This window comes from Monodelphis domestica, chromosome 6, assembly GCF_027887165.1.
Source record: "Monodelphis domestica isolate mMonDom1 chromosome 6, mMonDom1.pri, whole genome shotgun sequence".
Lineage (NCBI taxonomy): Eukaryota > Metazoa > Chordata > Mammalia > Didelphimorphia > Didelphidae > Monodelphis > Monodelphis domestica.
Window position 1 is genome coordinate 193677047 of NC_077232.1, and position 24387 is coordinate 193701433.

Below are 24387 nucleotides of genomic sequence, written 5' to 3' on the forward strand. Positions count from 1 at the left end.
AACTATGCAAAAAATTGCCTTTTGGGGCAAATTTATTCAAATTTTTTTCTTCACATATTTAAAATAATTATATGTGAGATTATGCAACCAAACTGAGAAATTCTATGTAATGATCCTCACTTTATAAGTTAATTTGTTTGGTACAAAATAGTAAATTAGAATTCTGAACAATGGGCTTGATTTTTTTACATTATTAACACAGAAAATTTTAATCTTTATTAAGTGCTATAACTACATTTATGTTGTTCCCCTCAGTTCCCTTTGGCAGAATATTCTGGTTATGAGAATGCCAAAAATTTGTAATTAACTTCCAAGGTTACCATTCAATCGGTTACAAATATTTGACTACCTAAGAGTCAATATCTCATATCTGCACTGCTACAGACTTTTCCTTCATTCACTTTGTCAAATGAAAATCAAACATTTTATGGTGAATTTGGGAATATCACAGAAGTCAACAAAAGGGACAGAATTAGGGATGTCTTGGTCACATATTTTCATTACATGACCCTTCATAACATCTAATTACTCATTTTTCTTTCATTGGTTAGCATTTGTATTCAAGTACATTAATTAACTCTTCCATTTTGAAAATGAATTCACATATAATTACTATTAAATTTCAGTCCTCAGAAATTTGGTTAGCTTCTACCTAACTCACCCCCAAACCAGGGATTTTTATTACCTGTTCTGCTTTGATTTATACCTCTTTAAATGGCAATTTCAGGTCATCTCCCTTGAGTAATACCTGTAGGTAATAAAAAGATTGAAAGTTCATTTCTGATTTTCTGAAGAAAGACCTTTAACTCTAGACACTGAAATATTATAACAGCATGTGGTGTCTGTTTCTCAATGCCATGGTGAAGTTTTGAAAGGTCAGGAGAAATAAGTTCTACATTGTGCTGATATAGCTTTCATCAAATTGTTTTCACTTCTTTCAAGCATTTTTTTTCAGCTAAAGGAAATCTTTTGGGGGGGATGGTGGATGGGAGTGGGATTTTGCTTTTCTAATTTGAATCAAATAGCTATGACCTGTGATTGATAGGTAAGTAGATTCATTTAAATCTTGCTGATATCTGAAAATATTACTTCTTAAAAACATAACATGTATGTATTTGTTCCTGAAAGGATATTATACGTGTGTAGAAGTCATCTTTACACTAAGAAGACAAGTGGGATTTTATATGATGGGTGTTTATGCCCCTACTCTGCTCATTGTGGTCCTGTCCTGGCTTTCGTTTTGGATTAATCCTGATGCAAGTGCTGCAAGAGTACCTTTAGGTAATGCTCCCCCCACCCAATTTATGTTTTGTATTTGGAGACTTTAAGGCTTTCCCCATTTCCAGGTATGGAAACAAAAAGCTTGAGAATGGATAAAAAGCCAAATGAATCTCAGTTTTCATTTCTGACCTAATATTTAAGTAGCTTTTTATAGTGCATAGCTAATTATCTAGAACTAAGGCAATTGGGAAGCCTTTCACATAAGTAGTACAATATAAATAAAGACATACTATTTATTGGAGATATGGAGTTTTAGAATAGAAAAGCACATCAAAGGCAATCTATACTATCTTCTTCTATTTATATATGAAAAAACTGAGACCTGGCAAAGACTTCCCAGCATCAGCTACTCTACCAGTGGTAAATTATTTAGGATGAAAAGACCATAAGCTAAAGATAAAGTGGAAGGAGAGATGGTGTACAACTTTGTGTTCACAGATAAGTGTACCCTCAATAAAGCTTCTGAGGCTGAGATATGACTGAATATGCATTGATCCTTTGCCACTTGGGTTAATTTTGGCAGACATTCTCTCTAGTCAGCCTGGCACCATTCACATGTCGAACTATTAGTTACAGCAAATGGAGAAAATTTTGAATGTTTTGGATAATATTAATTACTTTGGCAGTATTATTTTTAGGGATGTACACATAGATGATAAAACTGATGCACTCATTTTTGGAGCTAGCTCAGCTTTGGGGAAACTCCAAAAAAAAAGTATCAAAGAGACAATGTCTTAGGCCCTACCAAGCCAAAGGTCTATGAAGCCACTGTGCTGATCTCATTGTTGTATACCTGTGAAACCTGGGGAGATATCCTCCTGCCCAGAAATTGAACCATTTCCATTTGAATTGTCTTAAGCAGATTCTGAAGATCACATGACAAGTTAAGGTACTAGACACTGAGGTGCTTTCCAAAGCTGAACTATGAAGCATTCAGACTCTATCACAGAGAGTGCAGCTCTGATGGATTGGCCACCTGTCTTAATCCCAAATGGACATTATCTAAAAGACTGTTTTAAGTGGAGAACTCACATAATGTTAGGGCTCACATGAAGATCAGAAGAAGTGAAGCCCTCGTATGGAGGGCAGAAGTGATACAAGGACACTCTCAAGATCTTGCTGAAGGACTTGGTTATGAATTGCAGACATGGGAGATATTGGATCAAAGAAGGCCCTATGCTTCATAAGTAAAGAAGAGTTGCAGCACCTCAAAAGAAATGAGAAGAGCAAATTCAGAAACATCTCCACCCCAAATGTTCAAAAGGATGATTTCTGCCCAACTTGTGGTAGAGCTTTCTGAGCTTGTATTGGTCGGTTCAACCACAGTTGAACACATTGTACCTTGATCCCTACTTCATGATGCCATTTTGGTCCTCTTCTAGTAAGAAGGATGATGACAGAGTAGTAGTGTAGTAAAGATAACACAAAATAGCTAAAATTTATATTCTACCTTGAAATTTGCAAAGCATTTTATAAATATTCTCTCCTTTTATCCTGACAATAATCTTGGGAGTACTTGCTATTATAATCCCCATTTTACTGAGGAAAACAGATTAAGTGATTTTCCTAGAGTTATACAGCTAGCAAATTCCTGAGGTTGGACTTGAATTCAGGTCTTCCATGACTCCAAGTCCAGTTCTCTAGCTATTGTTTCACACAACTACTATTGATTCTCTAAGAATACTTTTCCATTGTGTCATTTAAAATATTACATTTTTTTACACAGTTCACAAAATAACTGAATACTTATAGTCTCTAAATCTTGTTGTTTTTTTTTCACTGAATACAGGTGGAAAATTATTTCTTGCAAAAGATTCTTATGTTCTTTTATAAACATAGGGACAACACATATTTAGAAGGCTTTAACAATGTTAAAACAAAGCCAAACATCTCTTAGGATAAGATTATGCTGTTTTGATGGGGGGTGAAGAAGGAAGGGGAAAGGAAATAGAATAAAGAGAATTTTATGCAACAGAGTATTCCTAATTGAAAATCTTTTGAGTTGCTTCCAAATGAATTCACATTTATAACACATGAAATTTTTTAAAGTCATAATAAAAGATATCTGCCCTGAATAAATTTCCAGTAGGCTAGAGGATGATTTTGCCACAATTTATTTGAATAACAACAGATGTTACATACTGAATCTTCCGTCAATGAAGATTGCAAAAGTGTATGTATCTATACATCTTGACTGAAGATGATCTCTTTTTAGTGCTTTTTGCATTATTATTAATGATGGGTTCTTTGAATTTTTTAAAATATAGAATACAGGAAGACACTGACAGAAATTCTAACAGAAGCTGGGTTTTAAAGGATAGGTATCAAAATAAGATAATAGGGGTTTTTTGTTTGTTTAAAACAGGATGAGAGCTATTTGCTAATATAAGACTACAAATAGTGTTTGGCTGGTTCAATGTCCTTTCAAAACTTTCTCTAGTACATAAATTATTGCTTCTTTACCATCAGCACAAAAGCCTCCATTGTATTCTTTGCAGGATATACAGTCTTCCTAGTCATCCATCTGTGTCCTGAAGCATAATGTGACATGATTTTTATTATGCTATCTTAGCCTCAGTTGATGCAAATGTCACAGTCATCCAGTGCCTTTTGAAATATATGGTATTCCATATGATGGATTTGTGGGCAGTACATCCAAGAAGCTTAGTGGAGGAGAAACCATATATATTTGGTCTAAATTATTATCTTAATTTTGTAATTATTTCTGTCTGGATATTTGAAATCAAGCAGAATTAGGAAGAACTCTGTGCTTTGCCCTTGATTTTTATTTTTTTAAATTAGGTATATGTAAAGAAGTGGTTATTAATAGTAATTAGTAACCCAACTACATTAGAGGCTGATGGATCTATAATTAAAAGGTTATTAAATGAAAAAGAAGCCTTGCCATAAATTTTCCATTCTGTCATTCTTAGATAGAATATTGGAGTCTATAAGGCAAGAATCTGACCAGCTATGTTAATTCATATATGTATATTTATGTAAAAACTTTATATATTAGTATATATATATATGTATAGATATAGATAATGAAAAAAATACCTTCAAAAGGATGTTGACAATCTTCTGTTTATTATTTAAACATGATCCATAGCTAATTTTTCTTGTGTAATGGTTACTGTACATCTATTTTGTTTTGGAAAACCCTTTTAATTTTATTTAAACAAAGCACTATTCACTTTTATAGTCTATTTCAGATGTTGTTATTTGATTTTCAGGGTCTTTTAAAAACTCTGATAGAGGGATGCTAGTCTTCCATAGCTTAATAAATCATATCATAATGCTTAAGATAAAGATAATTGGCATTAGGTAGAATATACTTAGTTCTCCATCCTTTTTTATTTTTATATTTTACTTATGACAAGTCTTTTACTTCATCCATTTGAAAATGTTTCATCTTCAAGTTTAATTTGATATATACCATAAAAGACAGCTTTGTTACAAAAAATCCTTCTTTGTGAGTTATAAATTCTGATTTTAAAGGAATGTATATTGTAAAATGAAATCTATTTAATGAGGAATAATATTTAGCGACATTTTTAAAAAAATTATTTCCCCAAGAATAACAATCTATTTTGAAGATAAAACAGATTTAACCTAATGTTTCATTTGAAATATTTAACAAACTCAGAAATATGAATTCTTCAACTCATTGATGTAATAGAATGAGCATAACCTTTTAAGGGAAAATCATATCATCTCTTCTAAGACTTAGCATCTTAGGTTGGTCTCCATTATTTTATGGTTAAATTTACAAATCAACTTGAATTTAGATCATATTTTAAATTATACTTTTTTTGCACCTTTTTGGAGCAGCCCTATGCAATAAACAGAATACCACAATTCTATGTCCAGTTATTTGTGGCTAAAATGGTGAATTGTAAATTAGATGCAAATATCTATACATATGCATATATATTATATAGCATATTTATACATGTGTATACACAAATGTATATATCCCTATATTAAATTTTAAGTAGTACCTTAAGTGGGGAAATGAAATAATTGTTCTGTTTTCATAACATTGTTTATTTTCAGGAAAACTTTTATGGGACAAAAAAAGTAAAACTTACCTCAGATTAAAAAAATTCTCAGATAGAAGTAATACATTCAGTAATATTTGATTTGAAGTCTAGAATGACTACACAAAGCAATGTAGATGTATTATTCTCTCTTTACAATTTGATCACATTTAAAAAATATTTTTCAACATAAAAACTGTGGGAAAGGGAGCTCTTGAATATAACAGTGGCCCAAAATCAATAAAAGATATAGTATCCTCTTTTGTGTTTTTCGTAACATTTATACCCCATAAAACCTAAAGGTCATAGTTACAGGTTAAAATTGCATCACATTTACTCATATTGTACATTTGATAGTACAGGATAAAGGCTGAAGATGAGTAGTCCAAGTAGTCTAGGAAGAATTCCTGGAGATAGCCATAGGAAACAGCCATACTTTAAAGGTCTTGATCACCATGAATTAATTAATAGATAAGAGGAACATTCAATTCATGGTTGTATGTGCAAAAACATAGATTTCAGAATGAGTAAGTTTTATTTGGGAATGTTTTAGCAAAGCATATAACAGAAGTTGCAACTCTGAAAATGGGGAAAATAAGAAATCATGTTTGAAAGCAAGAATAAATAGTTGTAAAAAGGTGTGAAAAGGCTCAAAAGGAAAAAAACTAAAGTATTTTCGATTTTATATGATTAATGAGGACACAGAAAATTTCTGAGCACTTGGTGGGAATTCTGTTTGATGATCTATATGAAGACAGATAAGAAGGTGAAGTCACTAAACCTATAACTTTTGGTAAGAAGATAGACTATTAGAGCTATACAGTACTTTAGAGACAATATGAGCCCATATCTTCATTTTAAGGGCAGCTAGGTGACAGAATGGTTAGGGTGCCCTGAATCATTAGGATTATTTTCTTGAATTGAAATAAGGTCTCAGGCACACACTATCTGTGTGACCCTGGAAAAGTCACTTAACTCTGTTTGCCTCAGTTTCCTCATGTGTTAAATGAGCTGGAGAAGAAATGGAAAACCACTAGTTTCTTTGCCAAAAAAATCACCAAAGGGGTGATGAAAAGTCATACATGACTGACTGAAATAACTGAAAAACAACATCCTTATTTTATTTTATAGATGAGAAAATGAAGTCACAAAGAAAAGGTATCATTTCCTCAATGTTATCTAGTTTGAAATTAAGAGGACCAAAATTAAACCTAAGATTTTTTGAGTTGTCAGTGCCAGTGCTTTTTTTCTGTACAGCATGGATAATTATAATTAAAATAAGAATGATAATTATAATAATAAACAGAAGTTTTATAGTGCTTTGCAAAAGTAAACATTGGAATAGCTCTTTGCAAATATGGCATGGTTGAGATTCACTTTTTTTTCCTTTTCTAAAATACTAGTAGTACATGAGAAAATGATTTTGAAAAGAGAAGAAAATAATGCAAGATAGCATTTTTTTCAACCTGGGGGAAGTTGGACATAAAATGAATGGCTTTATTGGTAATAGCAGAGAAATTAAAGTGGAAAATAGAATGAGGACATATCAATTATTAATAGCATATGAGAGTTTAAAAGTTTGATAATTATATACTTCCAACTCTTCACACTCATCTTTTGCATTATAAACATACAATGTTACTCTGGGTGGCCCAGAATAATAATTACATTACTTGGCATTTGTTAATAAATTTTCATTATTTGTCCATATTTGTTATTTTAGGATATACAGTTGATAGATTGCTCTTGAGGACAATTATCTTTCAATAGAGATTTCTGAAGACTTTTCTTTCTTTCCTCTTTGATGCCTCCATAATTTTCTTTCCTCTTCCTGTATTCCTTTCACCTCCTAATTTTTGTATTTTGAATGGATAGAAAAATATACTTAATATATAAAATTAATCATTTAATGTTGCTCTGACATTTCAAAGAAATTTATCTTTGAAACAGGTCTAATTTTCGTTAATAGCTAGTTGTATGTTAAGGCTTCATCTTTCTTCTAAATAATATTTTTAAAAAACTATAACAAAAAATCTTCTTTACTGACTTGATATGCTTATGCTGTAACAATTCCTGTTTGAGTGGTATTAATGGAGGAGATCTATTTTTGATATTAAATTCCTTATTTTATTTTGATTCCATCTGTTATTTTTCTTCCCGGGATACCACATACCATGCTATTTCAGTTTATTTGGAATGTGCCATAGTTCATAGCTAGTATTACTAAGGAATATGAATGTGTATTAATTATGTAGTCCACAACTTCTCTCCTGACCTTACCAGTACTCTGAGCTTTCCAGTTAACTCTTCCAAGTTCTAAATATCTTGTCAATTAAATTGTTTCCAAATTGTCAATCATGAACCTTAACTATATCGTCATGCTTTTTAATTCCTTACAAGTCAACCTGATGGTAGAGTTGGTTCACAGTGCACTTTAATACAATAGAGCATAAATAAAGGAATTGTGTAATATTTTTGCCTCCATAAACATTGAATTACCACAAGAACATACACACCCAGTGAGAAAAAGGAACAGTAAAGAATTATTTTTAGGAATTATTATCACACATGGATAACACATGAGGGGATGAAAATTCAGGAAACATGAGTAAGCATGTCAGATATACAGATGGACAGCTTATGGATCTGACAATAAAAATCCCCCTATGTCTTCTAGAGATGTCATTTAACTGTTCTCTCAAATCTGTTCCAACCTGGGTGTTACTCTCCACTGCTGCACACCAGGAACTGCTCTTTCTGCCACTCCCCAATAGCCACTGTTCTCCAATCCTGCTAGTCATTGACTCCAACTATGTTCAGAGTCATCTAATAACATTTTAGTTGTTGTTTTCCTAATACTTGCCAAGCAGAATTTTGTTGCTGTTCATAGTGTGGAAATTTTTCTTTTTAATTATAAAAAAAAATCTGTTCTTTCCCCTAAACTTCCCCTCATATACATCAACTGAGCAACTAAATATATATATACATATATATATATATATATATATATATATATATATATATATATATATATATATATATATATATATATATATATATATATATATATATATATATATATATATATATATATATATATATATATATATATCCCTCCAATCCTTAAGTGGTCTGGAAGAACAAAATTTTACATTAACAATGTCCAAAAAACCTCTTTCTGAATTTTCAATTCATCTATCAGGCAAGAGGTGAATGCCATGTTTCATCTTCTTTTTTTGAACTCAATGTTTATCATTGTGTTTTGTTCTAAAGTAATTTTTACTATTTCCTCCCAGTAATGTACTTGTCGTACAAATTGAATTGTTCATCTGGTTCTGCTCATGTTGCTCTGTATCAGTTTATAAACCATCCTCGTTTTCATTGAAATCATCAATTTTATAATCTCTAATGACACAATAAAATTCTATTACATTTACATGAAACAATTTGGCCATTCTCCAACAGGAGGATAGCTTCTTAGTTTCCAATTCTGGTTTATAATGATAAGAATGTCCTAAGCATATTTTAGTACATATAGACATTTTTCCTTTCTTTGATTAGTTTGAGGCATGGCCCTAGCAGGGACATAAAAAGTTTTTTTTTTAAATTTATTTTTTGTGTATAGTTTCAAATTGCTTTTCAGAATGATGGGACCAATTCACAGTTCCACCATCAGTGCACAAGTATGCCTGCTTTCCCATAGCTCAACCAAGATTTATCCATTTCATTTTTTTGCATCTTTGCTACTCTAATATATGTGGGAAATTTGGCTTACTTTATATTTATCTGTTGTTGATTGAATATGTTATTTTTCATATGACTGTTGATAGATTATATTTTTTCCTTTTAAAAATTCCAGTTAACATCTTTTGATTGTTTATTGGGTAATAACTCAGTTTTGAGAAACTTGAATCAGTTCCTTATATAGTTTTAAATGAGACATTAGAGAAAATTGTCATGAAGATTTTTTCTGTTATTTGTTCTCTTAGTCTTAATATATAAGATTTATATATACAGATTAACATTTTATGTAATAAAATGTCATCTTTATCATATGCAGTTTTATCACTCATTTAGTTAACTTTTCATAGAACAACCAAAAGATATTTGCATGCAAAAGATCAATGCATAATTTGTTTACACTGTGACCTTTTATATCGAGGTTATTATATATCAATTTTCCATTTTTTCTTGATGTATAGTTTGACGAATTGTTTGTAAAAACCTAATTTCTGCCAGGCTTGTTTTTAATCCTCATTTTTGTCAAATAGTGACCTCTTGCCCTAAAAACTGAGGATTCTAGACTTATCAAATACTATATTGTTGTTTTTTTATTCTAAATATTGTATACCTCATATATACCACTGCCTAGCCTCTTTTCTTTAAAGTAATACCAAAATGCTTTAGCCATTACTGTTTTGTAATGTAGTTTGAGATATCATAGTTATACATTCCCTTTTATCCAACTTTTTTCATTATCCTTGAGATTTGTACAATACAATTTGGGATAACTAGCTATTACTTTGTGTTCATTATCATAATTTTTTTCTTTCTAGATCATAAGATCCTTATGTGTAGGGGCCATGATTTTTTTTTTCTGAATTGATTCCTAATCCTAACTTTAACATTTTGGTCACCACAGAAATTATCTAGCATAGTGCTGATAACATAGTTAGGAGATCAGTAAATGTTTAAAGATTGGTGAGATAATTTTTTCCATTGGAAAATAAAGTGAAAAATAAAGTTATACGTGGTATCTTTGAAAATCCATTTTTTACATTAAATGTAATTTTGCATAATAGTTCCTAGCATCCTATTCTTTACTTCCATTGTAAGTTAGCTATTTGTAGGAATTATATGAATGTGCTTAGCTTTTACTTTCATCATTTTTCATGTGTGTGAAGTACATTTGACAGATATCTATAATTTCCAGAATTGGAAAACACTTATTAATGTCAGAATAATGCTTTGATTACTGTAGTAGAAAGTAATTTGGTACTCAGAGAACTAAATTTTAACTACCCCTTTTAAATATCTTACCTTCATCACCTAGGGAGTAACTTTCTTAAAGGAGTTAATAGATTTAAAGTATTTGACACAAATATAATCTATTAAACTACTACTCAGTCATTTGGAAAGAACCTACCTAGGTTCCAGGAACTGATTAGGAAATACTGTCAACTACCAAACCTGCCTTTTTTGTTTTAAAAAAAAGAGAGAGATTATATGGTTTTCTTTTCTTTTGGTTCTGTAGATGATGGGTATGAGTTGTAGGCTAAAAGTAGGGTCAGTGGTATTGAAGGAGTAGTCTGGCAAATGCTGCTATCCATAAGTTTCTTTGGCTTCTATTCCCCATAGCATCTTTTAGTCAGTGGTTGCTTTGGTAGTGACAAATGTGGCTGGAACTTTCCCACTTGTTCCTTTTTATGAGGACTGTGGAGGGATGGATGAAAGCAGGGCTGGGGATTTCCTGTTCCCAGGACTTTCAGGCTCAGGATCATGAACTGTCTCCATGGAGTAAAAGAGGGAGGTAGTGGCATGTGCAACCTTCTGTCTTTCCTTTATGGTACCCTGTTGCTTCATCATCCTTCTGCCAGGATGGTTGATTATATCTCTGCCCCTATAAAATAAAACTAATTCTCCAATCACATTGCTGGCATGAGGGGATTTTTTTTTGTATTTTTGTATTTAATTTTATTATTATCTATGAGGGGAGTCTTTATTTATTTTTAAATTTTTATTTAATTAAATTATTGAGAGCATTTTTATGGTTACATGATTTATGTTCTTTCCTTCCCCTCCTCTCAACCCCCTCCCATAGCCAATACGCAATTCTACTGGGTTTTACATGTTTCATTGATCAAGACCTATTTCCATATTATTGATATTTGCACTAGGGTGATCGTTTTAGAGTCTACATCTGAGGGGAATCTTTAAATTAACTTCTGAATTGGTTTTAAGAGGAATGTCTTTGCCATGAATGTTAGAGAATCTGGTGTGAGTTTTCACTTTGGCTATAACTAACTGTTAGTTTGGATAAGTTTTTAGTTCTCTATATCTAAAATGAAAAGGTTAGACTATGTCATTTCCGGGGTCCTTTCCAGTCTTAAAATTCCATGAATCATTGGTCCAAATCTATAGTTCCTTTGAATTATTACTTTAAAACTTTCTCCAGATTCTCTCACTATTTTGGAATTATTGCTGCTAATCTTTGATATTTTAGAATAAGGCAAGAAAATGGATAAATTTATGCCATCCTTTCAAAAGACTGTTAGACATTTTTCCTGTAATCTTATTTTCTCTTTTCATTCTTAATAAATTATTTTGACTATTTACCAAAAACCTTGCTAGGAAAGAGTTTAATACTTTTTTCTTCCAATTTACCAGATAGAATAAATTGGTGCTACTAGATTTAGTCTGAAAACAAGCTGAAAAAAATCAGAAATTGTATATAACTGGATATGTATTTATATATGAACATATGTGTATATATTCACGAACATATTAACACACACATGTATATATGTCCCAACATTAGGGATATAACAAAATAGTTTAAATATTTTAATTGATAAAAACCAAATATATTTGGTTTTTTTTAATCTTTTGGGTCAATTTTCCCATTTTATTCTTAAAATAATTATTTATGAAACACCTCTGGCTACAGATTTGTACCCCCTATTTAAATGGCCTATTTGCAGAGGTACTGTGCAAATATGATTGAGTTGTACACTGCTGAGAATGACCAAAAAGTTCATGCATAAGAATTACTAAATTTTTTTCACATCACAAATTTCTGTTTTTATAGGCATCTTTTCGGTTCTAAGCTTGGCATCTGAATGTACAACACTTGCTGCTGAACTTCCCAAAGTATCATATGTGAAGGCCCTTGATGTCTGGCTAATTGCTTGCCTCCTCTTTGGTTTTGCATCGCTGGTAGAATATGCTGTGGTTCAAGTAATGTTAAATAATCCCAAACGAATTGAAGCAGAGAAAGCCAGGATTGCCAAAGCAGAGCAAGCAGAAGGGAAAGGTGGAAATGCAGCTAAGAAGAACACAGTCAATGGTACAGGGACTCCTGTTCATATCAGTACTTTACAGGTGAGGAGACTTTTATGCCAGTAAAAGAACTTCATTTTTTTGTGACTTCATTGGAAAGACTATTTCTAATATGGTAAAAGATTTGTTGGACTTTTGTACAGTTTCTTTCCCTTGGAAATTAAAATCTTTTAAAAAAACTGCTATTTATAGTGTGCTCTAAGCTTTGCAAAGCCCTTTACATGTATCATTGCATTTGATCTTTGCCACAGTATTATGGGTACTATTCTTTTTTTACTGTTTAACAGATGAGAAAACTAAGGTCCAGAGCTGTTAAGTTTATTTGTTTAGTGTGAAAGAGCTTGTGAATGTGTGAGATAATATTTGAATTTAAGTCCTTCTGTGTCCATGTCCAATCTTCAATATACCACCCAGAGCAACCATAACACAAGACTAAGCAAAAAATGAAAAGTAGTAGACAAAAATAATACTTGCTATCCAAAAAACTACTTCATAAAAAATGCAAAAATAATGCAAAAATTGCTAAAATAAAAGTAAAGAAAAATGAAACCCTTCCTTTTTCTCCAAGGTTAGTAAAACTAAAGAGAGAAGAAGAAATTTAACTGTGATAATATCAGATATTAGTGTCAGATAATAAAATTAAAACAGGGTGCATCATCAGGTAACAGTAATTTAAAAATCATGACTATCATATTGACTCTAAAATATTTACTTCCAAAATACAAATGTTGATGAAAATTTTCAATCATAATAATACATGATAAGAGTATAATTATATCTATCATCACCATAATAATAATGTTATAAGTGATTAGAAACCAGACTTTACTTAAAATCAATTTAAGTAAAATGCTGCTCCTACTGACAAAAGGAAAAATGATACAGAAAATCTGTATATGATGGTTTACATCTTTCTTCAGTTTATAAGATGGAATTTTCAAAAAAAATTCTAAAAATCTGGATTCTACAGTGCACTTCAGAATTTCACATTCCAAAATACATTTGAAATTTCGCCATCTTTCTGTCTTCACCAATGTAGTATTTTGACCAGTTCTTTTCCAGTTTAGCTATATTTAAACATCAAAGAATAGTGAACTAAGTGCTCGAATTAGAATTTAGAATATCTGATTTAAAATTTCATCTCTGATATTTACTGGCTATGATTCTCTGTGTCTTAGATAACTTTCTTATAAATTTAAAGTTAAGTTTACTATATTTTTATAATTTCCCCTTTGATAATCAAAATAATAGCATACTGCATTTATATTTAGAATAGATTTTTGTATGAATTATATCAGATGATATCACTTAAATAGCATTTATTCACTAAGCAATAGAAACATCAAAGCAGGTGATTTCCATTGTAACAAGGACACTCCACAGTGGGATTCTCATTCTGAAGGAATCACAGATTTTATCTGGGGAAACCAGATAGGAAACCAGGTAAACAAGATAGATGTATAAAATTAGTTATTTCTTTGTATATCTGATTTCTGCAATCAGAACCCAACTAAAGTTAATAAGACCCATTACCAAATACCAGAATTTAGAATAGTAAAAGATCTGAGGAGCTTTTCAGTACTGTACCAGCACTTTAACCTTATTCTGTTTAGTATGAACTCTGACCCAATAGCCTCTCAGTTTTTGGTATGATCAAAAGTTAAAGTCTCAGACAGAAATAATGAAGGAAATAATTTGATCCACTGGGCTATTTATTTCTGTTTCACACATAATCCTTTACAACCTCATTATCACCCTACTGAATTTCTGCTACCAGCAATTTTTGGAAGTGATAGAAGTTTATGAGAAAAAAATGAAATAAATACCATGCTTCTCAAGGAGGCATAATAGAACACTATAAAATCTGAATTAGATTTGTATGAAGTCACCTTATAAGTGCATACTCTGACCATGGTTTTTCTAGTTCTGTGTTGTTGCAAATTAGCTCCTTTACTTGTTACTAAAAGTAAATTTCTGTTTGTATATTATTACTAATTTTCTTTCAGAACTCTTTCTTTATTTCCATGTAGCCTATGGAACTTGTCTCTAAGTCTGAACAGAACATCTAATATGCCTTTTTAAAAGATTTTTGAGTCGCATAAAAATATGAAATGTAAAGTAAAAAATTTCAAATTTCTCAGGACAAGTTGACAACTTTCATTTTTACTACAAGACATTTCAGCCTTCTTAAGAGGTATACTCTTAGGTTAATTCATATGATCACTTGGTTTTATTCTATTTCTATAATTTTCCCTTTGCTGATCAAAATGATAGCACAACAAATCTGTACTTGGAATAGACTTATAATAACCAGAAATATATAATAAAATAATATAATAACCAGAAAATGTTATTCAGCTAGCATTTGTTATATCTTCACCATCTTCCAGGCACTGTGTTAAGCACTGGGAGTAGAAAAAATTAAAAATTAAAACAAATCTCATTTTTCAAGGACTTTACAGTCTAATGGAGGAGAGATAACATGAGGACAATTATGTATAAACAAGATATAAAAAAGATAAATTGAGGGGTTAGTCTCAGAGGGAAGGCATCAAGATTAAAGAAGACTGAAAAGTCTTCTTTCAGAAGGTGGAGCTAAGATTAAATCTGAAGGACGATGGAGAACCTGGGAGCTGGATACAAGGAAGGGGGATGCATTTTAGGCATAAGGGACAGCCAAGAAAATGCTCCTTAATTTCTTGTGTGAGGGACAGCAAAAGATCCCGGTGTCACTATATCTTTGCATATGTGGTGGAGGTGGGGAAGAAGAGTTAGTTATAAGAAGACTATAAAGGTAGAAAGGGGCCAGGTTTAAAGGGGTTTTAAAAGCCAAACTCTGGACATCTAAAATTGTCCCCTTATACCTTAATTATTTACAGATAGCAAAGTTATATCTACACATTAGGATTTATAGCAGTCTTTTTTTAGTTTTGACCTTGAACTGAAAAAAAAGAGAGACAAATTTTACTTTGGAATCTTGTCAGATGTCTGCTAGCAGAATGCAAACCTAAATTTGTTGTTTTGATTGAGTAGATTCTAAGAACATAATCTTATACTGCTGAAATAGGAAAGAGAGATTACAGGCTGAGTTAAGTCAGTAAGAATTCTTTTGAATCCTGTGAAACCCCGTTTTGGGGGTTCTTAAGATTCTAAGAGAATTTTTAAGATTTCAGGCTACCCCAATATCTTGAGTATATGGAGTTCTTGTTATCAAATTTTGTCCTAAACTAGAAAATAATAGGTGTTCCTTATGAAAGCCTGTTGCAACTTGTATTACTATTCCAGTTGTAAGGCATTGAATATCTTGATTTCTAAGAGTTAATAACCAGGCATCCCTAGTAACAGTCTTAAAGAAAGTGTGTGCAGGTGTGTGTGTTTAATCATATATGGTATTTTCCCTAGATATTAATGATTGGATTCAAGATGGTAGAAAATGTTAAATCTAATTTGATTCTCAAATCATACCAATAAAAATCACATACAGATTTTATTCAGAGAATTTGTCTCTGAATATATAATTAGACAATAACCTTACCATCAAACCTAGATATTGCAGTCAATTTTAGGTCTATCTTGCCTTTCCTGGCAAGAGCAATGATTATCTTAGTTCCCAAACTCTAGCATTGAGAATTACATAACTTTGAAATCTTCACTTGAGATGCAGCATATCACTGTGGTCCTCAGCATTCAGAAGAGGTAGCGTCAAGCTCTGCCTTTGATCCATACAGGATTTGTAGCTTTTTGTCCCTTAACTTTCAATGTCCCCAAACAGTTGTTTTAGGACTATACATTGCAAAGCAGGTGTATATCTGCATTGACAGAGATAATTTTCTTATCAGATGTGTCCCATATCAATTACATCACTCCTCTATTCTTCCCTACTCTACAGATAGCCTAGATTAATAAAGGACATCATCAATCCATAAGCATTAAATGAGCATCTAATATGTGCCAGACATAGTGCTCCATTGTGGAAATATATAAACAAACAAAAAAAAGGAAATCACTTCTGTCCTTGAAGAGTTCACGTTTTCTTGATAGAAAACAATGAGCAGCTAGGTACTTTACAAAGCATGTAAAAAAATAAACACAAGCTGATTCAGAGAAGAAGAAGAAGGCAGTAGCATTTGGGGGGATCCAAACGTAATGTTTGAGCTGAACTTTGGAGTAACTAAGGATGCCAGGAGGCAAGAGGGGAATTCTCCAGGGTTTCCTGAATATCCCACTTCTGTGCAATAGGAGACTACTGGAATGTCTTATGTGATAAAGAACAACTAGGACAGTTTAGATGAGTCATCGACGGAGTGACATATAAGTCTGGAATTGTAGACTGTAAGTAGATTGAGTAAGATCAAAGAGAGAACTTTGAACTTTATCCTAGAAGCAGAGGCAGCCACTGAAGGGTTTTTGTTTGTTTTGTTTTGCTTATTTCTTTTTTAGCATGGTGTGACATGGTTAGTATTGTACTTTAGGAGTATTTCTTTGGGAGTTTTGTGAAGGCTGGATTAGAAAGGAGAGAGACTTAAAGCAGGAAGACCAATTAATGAGTGATACAATAGTCCAGGAAAGAGGCGATGAGAGTCTGAATTGGATTTGTGGCTAGCCGTGGGAAAAGGAGAGCATGGAATAGAGAGACAGGCAGATAAACAGGCACAGAAAGTGACCTAGAGATAGGGAGAAAGAGAGAGACAGAGACAAAGAGACAGATGCAGAGCTGGAGAGACAATGAGACAGACACAAAGGCAGGGAGAGGAGACATAGACATGGAGACAGATAGACACAGAGAGACAGAGATAGACAGAATGAGCAGGTATGGATGAGTTGTAGTCAGTGTTGTTGGAGGGAATACCCTCATGAGTGAAGTTATAGCTTTGTTGAATTATCTAGGATTCTAATTTTAGAGGTTATATTAAAAATAGGGTGTTATTCAAGTAGAGAACAGTTTCATTTCTCAATAGCAATAAACCAAGAGAGTTAAGAGATAATATAGGCCTCTGAGTTCCTTCACTTATAGCCCTAAAATAGTGTAAGGCAGAAGGACATTTTTATACTTTGTTAGGATGCAGAAAAGTCAAGAGTAATGCAAATAATGAATTTTCCTAAAGTGATGGTATTGTTGACAATATTTTGCATAATTATAACCTTAAAATAGTGGAGATTCAAATATGTGTGACTATTTCAGAGCATTAAGTATTTGCACTAATTGGAACTTCAGCGTGCTATCATAAAAACAAAAACAAAAACAAAAACAAGAGTGAAAGGGTATCTCAGTACCCTCCAAAACCCTTTCATCTAAATACATTTGTTGGTGTTTTTGTGTCCAGCTGTTAGTGACCCCATTTGGGGTTTTCTTGACAAAGGAAACTGGAGTTTGATATTTCCTTCTTCAACTTGTTTTATAGATGAGGAAACTGAGGCAAAAAAATGTTAAGTGACTTACCCAAGGTCACAGTTAATATGTATATATGTATCTAAGTCCTGATTTGAACTCAAAATTTCCTGACTCCAAGACAAGCATTTTATCCACTGTGTCAACTAGGTTACAGTGCAACTATTCAAATTTGTACTTCATTCCAGTAAGCTAATGATCATAGTTTGATCAGAACACTTCATCAGCCCCTCTCACATTTTTCTTCTATTTCATTTTTTCAGTCTATTTGTCATAGACTTCTAGTAGATTATAGGACTGTAACTATTATTTTTCTTCATTGTATGCTGAATTACCTACTAAGATATTCATTATTTAGCTGGTGATTAACAATTTTCTTGAACTGTATTGAATTAAATTAGTGATAAAATTTTAATGTTTTGGATCATATTGGCTGTTAATTATCAAGTTAATTCTGCCACACACACACACTCCTTTATTGCAACTAGTTAACTCAATTGGTAATAAGATGTGAAAGTCTATTTACTCAATATCATTTGATAAGAACAACACATGCATGTCGCCCAGTGGGAAGAACCCTTTGTCTCAACAGCTGACATCTCTTGAAACAGGCTCAATAAAAAAAGGCAAAGATTGAAAATACAAAGTGATATCTGCAATTCATCAACTTGAGTGGAGATAGCCCTGGGTCATGGTTGAATTTTAGTGGCAGGATGGGGTAGGAATGTCTTCCATTGTTCCTCTAAATATACAGTTTCTAACTTGGAATTCTCACAAGTGCCAATGTATCAAACATGAATACATTTTGTTACTCTATAACACAAAAATAGATTAATATTAATCATTTTAAAAATTATTTAAACACTTTCAAAGTATATGTAACACTATTTTAACAATCAATTTAAAAATTAAAATGTATTTTAAATTAAATTTAAAATTAATTAAATATGAAATATATTTATATAACATATTATATGCATAATACAATATAATAATTTTTAAAAAAATTAAAAAATCCAAATGATTGAGCAAAATCAATTATACATGTGAAATCATGTAAAACATTTCCATATTAGTCATATAACAAAAGAAAATATAAACAAAATAAAACAGTATAAAGAGAATAAAAGAAGCATGCTACAATCTATATTCAGAGTTCAATTTTCTCTTAGAAGGTGGATAGCACTATGCGTCATGAATTCTTTAGAATATTCTTCAGTCATTTTCTTGATCAAAAGAGAGATTTTTCACAGTTGATCATCCTACAATATTTCTGTTACTGTGGAGAATGTTCTCCCTAATCTAACTTCACTTTGCATAAATTCATATAAGTCTTCTCAGGTTTTTCTTAAACTATTCTGCTCATTTCTTATTGCACAATCATATTCATCATAATCATATACCAGCAGTTGTTCAGACACCCCTCAATTGATGAGCATCCTCTCAATTTTCAAATCTTTGCCATTACAAAAAGAGCTGCTATAAATATTTTTTGCGTAAATGTTTGTTTTTTTTTCTTTTCTTTGATCTCTTTGGGATATAGTCCTTGTGAGAATGGTTCCAGCTTGCTCTTCAGAGTTATTAGAGCAGTTAATAACTCCACCAACAATGCATTAGTGTCCCAATTTTTTCATCTTTTTTTGTCATTTGTCATTTTTCTTTTCTATCTTGTTATCCAGTCTGATAGGTACAAGGTGGTATCTCAGAATTTTTTTAATTTGCATTTCTCTAATCAGTGATAATTCAGATCATTTTTCAGGTGTCTATGAATAACTTTGACTACTTTTTCTGAAAACTATTTAATCTTTAACCATTTATCAACTTTTTATCAATTTGATTCATCTCACTATATATTTGAGAAATGAGGCCTTTATCAGAGAAACATGCTGTAAAATGTCCACCCCCAAATTTTCTGCCTAATTTTAGTTACATTTTATTATTTGTGCAAACACTTTCATTTCAAGCAATAAAAATAACCCATTTAATATCCTGTGATGCTCTCCATCTTTTGTTTGGTAATAAACCCCTAATTTTCTTATATTACCCCTTATTTCTAAATCATTTATCCATTTTGACCTTTGGTATATAGTGTTTATATATATATATATATATATATATATATATATATATATATATATATATATTGGTCTATGCCTCATTTCTGCCAAAGTGCTTTCCAGTTTTCCCAGCAATTTTTGCCAAATAGTTCTAACCCCCAAAACTTAGATCTTTAGGTTTATCAAACACTAGCTTACTATGATCATTTACCAACTGTGTATTATGCAGCTAATCATTCCCGATGATTCACCATTTGATCTCTTAGGTAGTACCAGATTGTACTGATAATTATGCTTTGCAATAGTTTGAAATCTGGAACTGTTAGGCCATCTTCCTTCACATTTTCTTTTCATGAATTTTCTTCTTATTTTTGATGTTTTTATTCTTCCAGATGAATTTTATTATTTTTCTAGTTCTATAAAATAATTCATGGGTGGTTTTTATTGGTATGCCACTGAATAAATAAATTAACTTAGAACTATCATTTTATATTGCCTCAGTCTACCCATAAACACTTAATATTTATCCAATTACTTAGATTTTTAGTTATTTCTGTGAAGTGTTTTATAATTGTGTGCATGTAATCACTGAGTGTTGCCTCAGCAAGTAGAATGATAAGTATTCTATATTGTTTTAATTTTTTAATGGAATTTTTTCTTTCTATCTCTTGTGGCTTTTTTGGTATTATATAGAAATGATGATTTATATATTTTATACCATAAATAACAATATAGACAGAACTATGAAGTCATATGTATTCAGAGAAAGAAATGATTCAATCAGTTGTTTATTTTTTACTTTTTTATATTTAAAAGTTTACTAGGGGAATTTAACATATTCTTATTTTAACACCCATCTTTTGCTTAAATTCTCCCAAATTATGTATTCTACAGATACTTGACTTAGAAGTGGAAAAAAATTCTAAGTATATTATTTCTACAACTCTTCCTTTCTCAGGTTGGTGAGACCAGATGCAAAAAAGTCTGTACTTCCAAGTCGGATCTGAGGTCCAATGACTTCAGCATTGTTGGGAGCTTACCCAGAGATTTCGAGTTGTCCAACTATGACTGTTATGGAAAACCCATTGAAGTCAACAATGGGCTTGGGAAATCTCAGGCAAAGAACAACAAAAAGCCTCCCCCTGCCAAACCAGTTATTCCAACAGCAGCAAAGAGAATTGATCTTTATGCTAGGGCATTGTTTCCTTTCTGTTTCTTGTTCTTCAATGTTATATATTGGTCGATATATTTATGATGTAGCATTTTTTGTTCATCTGTATAAAATATAAGACCATTTCATCATTCCCCTTCTCAATCACAAAAACCAGTCTGTGAAATTATTTGCATTTTTGAAGCAATATATTGCATTTTGATGCCGTCCGATTGTAATGAACATACGGCATTTCAATTTTGAATGAAAGCATGACACTGTAATGTCTGTGCTCTGACCAGTTAATGTGTATATATGTACAGCATACATCCTGCTCTTGGAATATATGAAAAGTAACTCATATTACATTATTGATCAAATTCAAATAACTCTTTACTGTTTCTATAAACATATAAATATTTCAGATGATCTCAACATTGAGAAACTGATGTGCACGTTTTCTGATTAATGTCAATATTCTAGTATATGTAGTATTTCAATGCTCTTTCCTTGTAACTTTCTGATAAAGCCATTTTCTTCTTATATAATTTTCTATGGTACTATCAAAGATCAAGCTAAGTTGTAATTCAATTCATTTAAATTTATAAGTGGAAAAAATATCAGTTATTCCGACTTGCACTCTGTAAAGAAAATAAAGGTCAGAGAATTGCTAATTTTGTAAAGAAATATAGTTCAAAAGGTGCCATACCATAAAGGGAAGCTTGGAGGAATGTGGGAGTGTGTGAAATGTGTCATATTCTTAAATAGGAAAGACAAAGGTGACAAACTAAGGTAGTAAAACTCTCATTGTGGTGATTTTTTTAGCGGGACAGCACATAATGGCTGAATAGAATTAAAAAAGAAGATATATTGAGGGCACAATACCATAGTGCCTTCATGAAGAAATGATAATGTTTTCTTTTTAATAGAGGCAATATATGAGTGATTTCATAAAAAAGCAAAAATGTCCCAGAGCTAGAATTACTTTGGTACATATAAAAGGTCTGCAATTACTAAAGGATTTGAGATTGTTAGTTTTTTAATAGTTTTTAATAATCATGTACATGATTTATATATATTATTGTTGAGACTTCTGTTTCACCACATTTATACATTTTAAGCAAATTATTTTTTCTTCCTCATTTGTCTTTTGTGAATTGTAAACGTGTAACTGTACTATTATGCCATTGATATTTCCTACTCAGTTTACCTAGAAGGTAAAAGAATATTAGAACCTTGGTGCTCTTTTAAAGGAATTCTGTTTTTCTTCTCACCCTGCTTTCCAGTTAAGATTTAGCAACTTTAACTCTCCCAACCTAAAATGTGATTTCAAATTCAATTTGGTGATGCATTTGCTTCTTATTTGGCATTGTTTCCAAAGGTCTTTACATTTTCTCTTAGAATTCTGGTGTTGGAATTTAAAGTTATTAGTAAATAAAATTGGATAAATGTTGATAACCACCCAGGTAAAAACTAAGCTTTATATTAATTTAAAAACTTCTTTTTAAGGTGTCGGTTTAAGTGAATATTATATTACAAAATAAAAATGCTGCCACTGTGTTTTTCTTCTGATCACTATGTTTTGGCACATTGGTATTGTTTCCTCAAATATTTTCTGGTTTTTTAAATACTCTTCAGAAGTCATTAAAATTTTCTAAACTGAAAAGTCACTTGGTACATGATAGTCTGACAGCACCTTTTAGTTGAAAAATTAAATCAGTGTTAGACCAATTTACTATGTATGCTCTTGCTAAATATAAATGCAAAGTGTATAAATGATTACTTCAAACCAGGTTACTTAAATAGCAAAAGAAAATGTTCAAATATCTTAAAAGACTTAAATAACTTATTAAAGAGGAAACAAACACAAAATGGCAACATTCTAGTGATCATTAAATCCTAATGACTGCAACTACATCTATTTGATAGGTTATGTACAGACATCTCCATTTTCTTTTTAAATTATTTTATTCTTTTAGAACTTTCTTGTGCATTCATAGTGCCAGCCAATTCCATTTATATTGAATGTTTTGGATCATGTCAAGTGTAAGAAATTAGGCCTTAAAATGGAAAATGTACTATATGGCTGGTTTTTCTCAATCCATGGTACCTCTTATCTGTAGTAATGTCTAAATTAATTTCCTTTCTGCTATGTAACAGTATTATTGTGAAATATTTTGCAAAATAAAAAATCCTAATAATTGTCATGTATTAATGCCTATTTACAGTGTATCTTTATTGTATCCCAAAGAACCAAAACTGTGAAGATCCTATTATATGAGTATCTGCTTATAATTATGTTCTTTAGGGTAGATTTATAACTGGATGTATATGCATATCTATCTATCTGTCTGCCTATCTCTCTGCTAGTCTATCCATCCAACTCTCTCTCTCTCTCTCTCTCTCTCTCTCTCTCTCTCTCTCTCTCTCTCTCTCACTCTCTCTCTCTCTCTCTCTCTCTCTCTCTCTCTCTCTCTCTCTCTATCTATCTATCTATCTATCTAGCGGTCATCTGCCTTGGTCAGAGGTGTCAGTAGCTTGGAATGTTTACTGAGATTTCTCTTTAGTGTGAAAGACTTGTTATTTATGAACCTGCAAATACACTTTTATTCAAGAATTTCAAGCATCAAGAAAATTCTTAAGGCAGTCAAATAATAGCTTTGTGATGATATATCAGAATAATATCAATTATTTTTTTTCATTTTTTTCTAGATATTAACTGGCATTGGTCTTTATTCACAGTATAGGTATAGCATTTTTAAAAAAAAGAATTGTGCAAATATAAGCATCAATGAATTTAATTGAAATGAAGTGATATCAATTTTCCTAATAATGATAGTCACTAAAAGATTCACAAGTATTTATAATTTCATGTTCTGGATACCCATCTACTCTGTATATTACTTGAATATACCTAGTTATTTTCATGATGTGTCCATTATTAGAATGTGAGATCCTTGATGGCAGGGACACATTTTGCCTTTCTTTTCATCCCTACATTATAGAAATATCTGGCACATAGTAAGTACTTAATAAATGTTTATTAACTCTGGCTCTGGGAGGGACTCATCATTAAGACTGACCACTATGTTTCTAGGGTAGGAGTTACAGAGAGGAAAAGATTAAGGGGTTTCACTTTTAAAATGGGTAGCAAGAAATTTGTCAAGTTGACATAGAATCTTCTCACACTATATAAATTATATATGATACAAAGTTATCAATGGCCAACAATTTGCAATAGCTAATATTGTATCCAATTTGAGAACATAACTATAATTTTTTTAGAAGAAAAGAGTGCATTTTAACAAATTTCCACAGGTAAACACTCTATTGAAGTCATAAGCAATCAATTTCTCACCATCAATTCATTTCTTTTTTTAGACAAGTTAAATTTTAGAGATTTAGTCC

General features: G+C 31.5%; 1 protein-coding gene across 1 annotated transcript in view; it reads left to right on the forward strand.

Annotated features, from left to right (window-relative positions):
- Positions 1–23190, forward strand: part of GLRB (glycine receptor beta) — a 104247-nt gene extending 81057 nt beyond the window's left edge. Inside the window, exons 8-10 of the mRNA XM_007496194.3 lie at positions 1129–1281; positions 12133–12425; positions 20788–23190. Coding sequence (XP_007496256.1) covers positions 1129–1281; positions 12133–12425; positions 20788–21084 — 743 coding nt within the window. The 3' untranslated portion in view covers positions 21085–23190. The remainder of the gene's footprint in view (positions 1–1128; positions 1282–12132; positions 12426–20787) is intronic.
- Positions 23191–24387: the final 1197 nt, after the last annotated feature.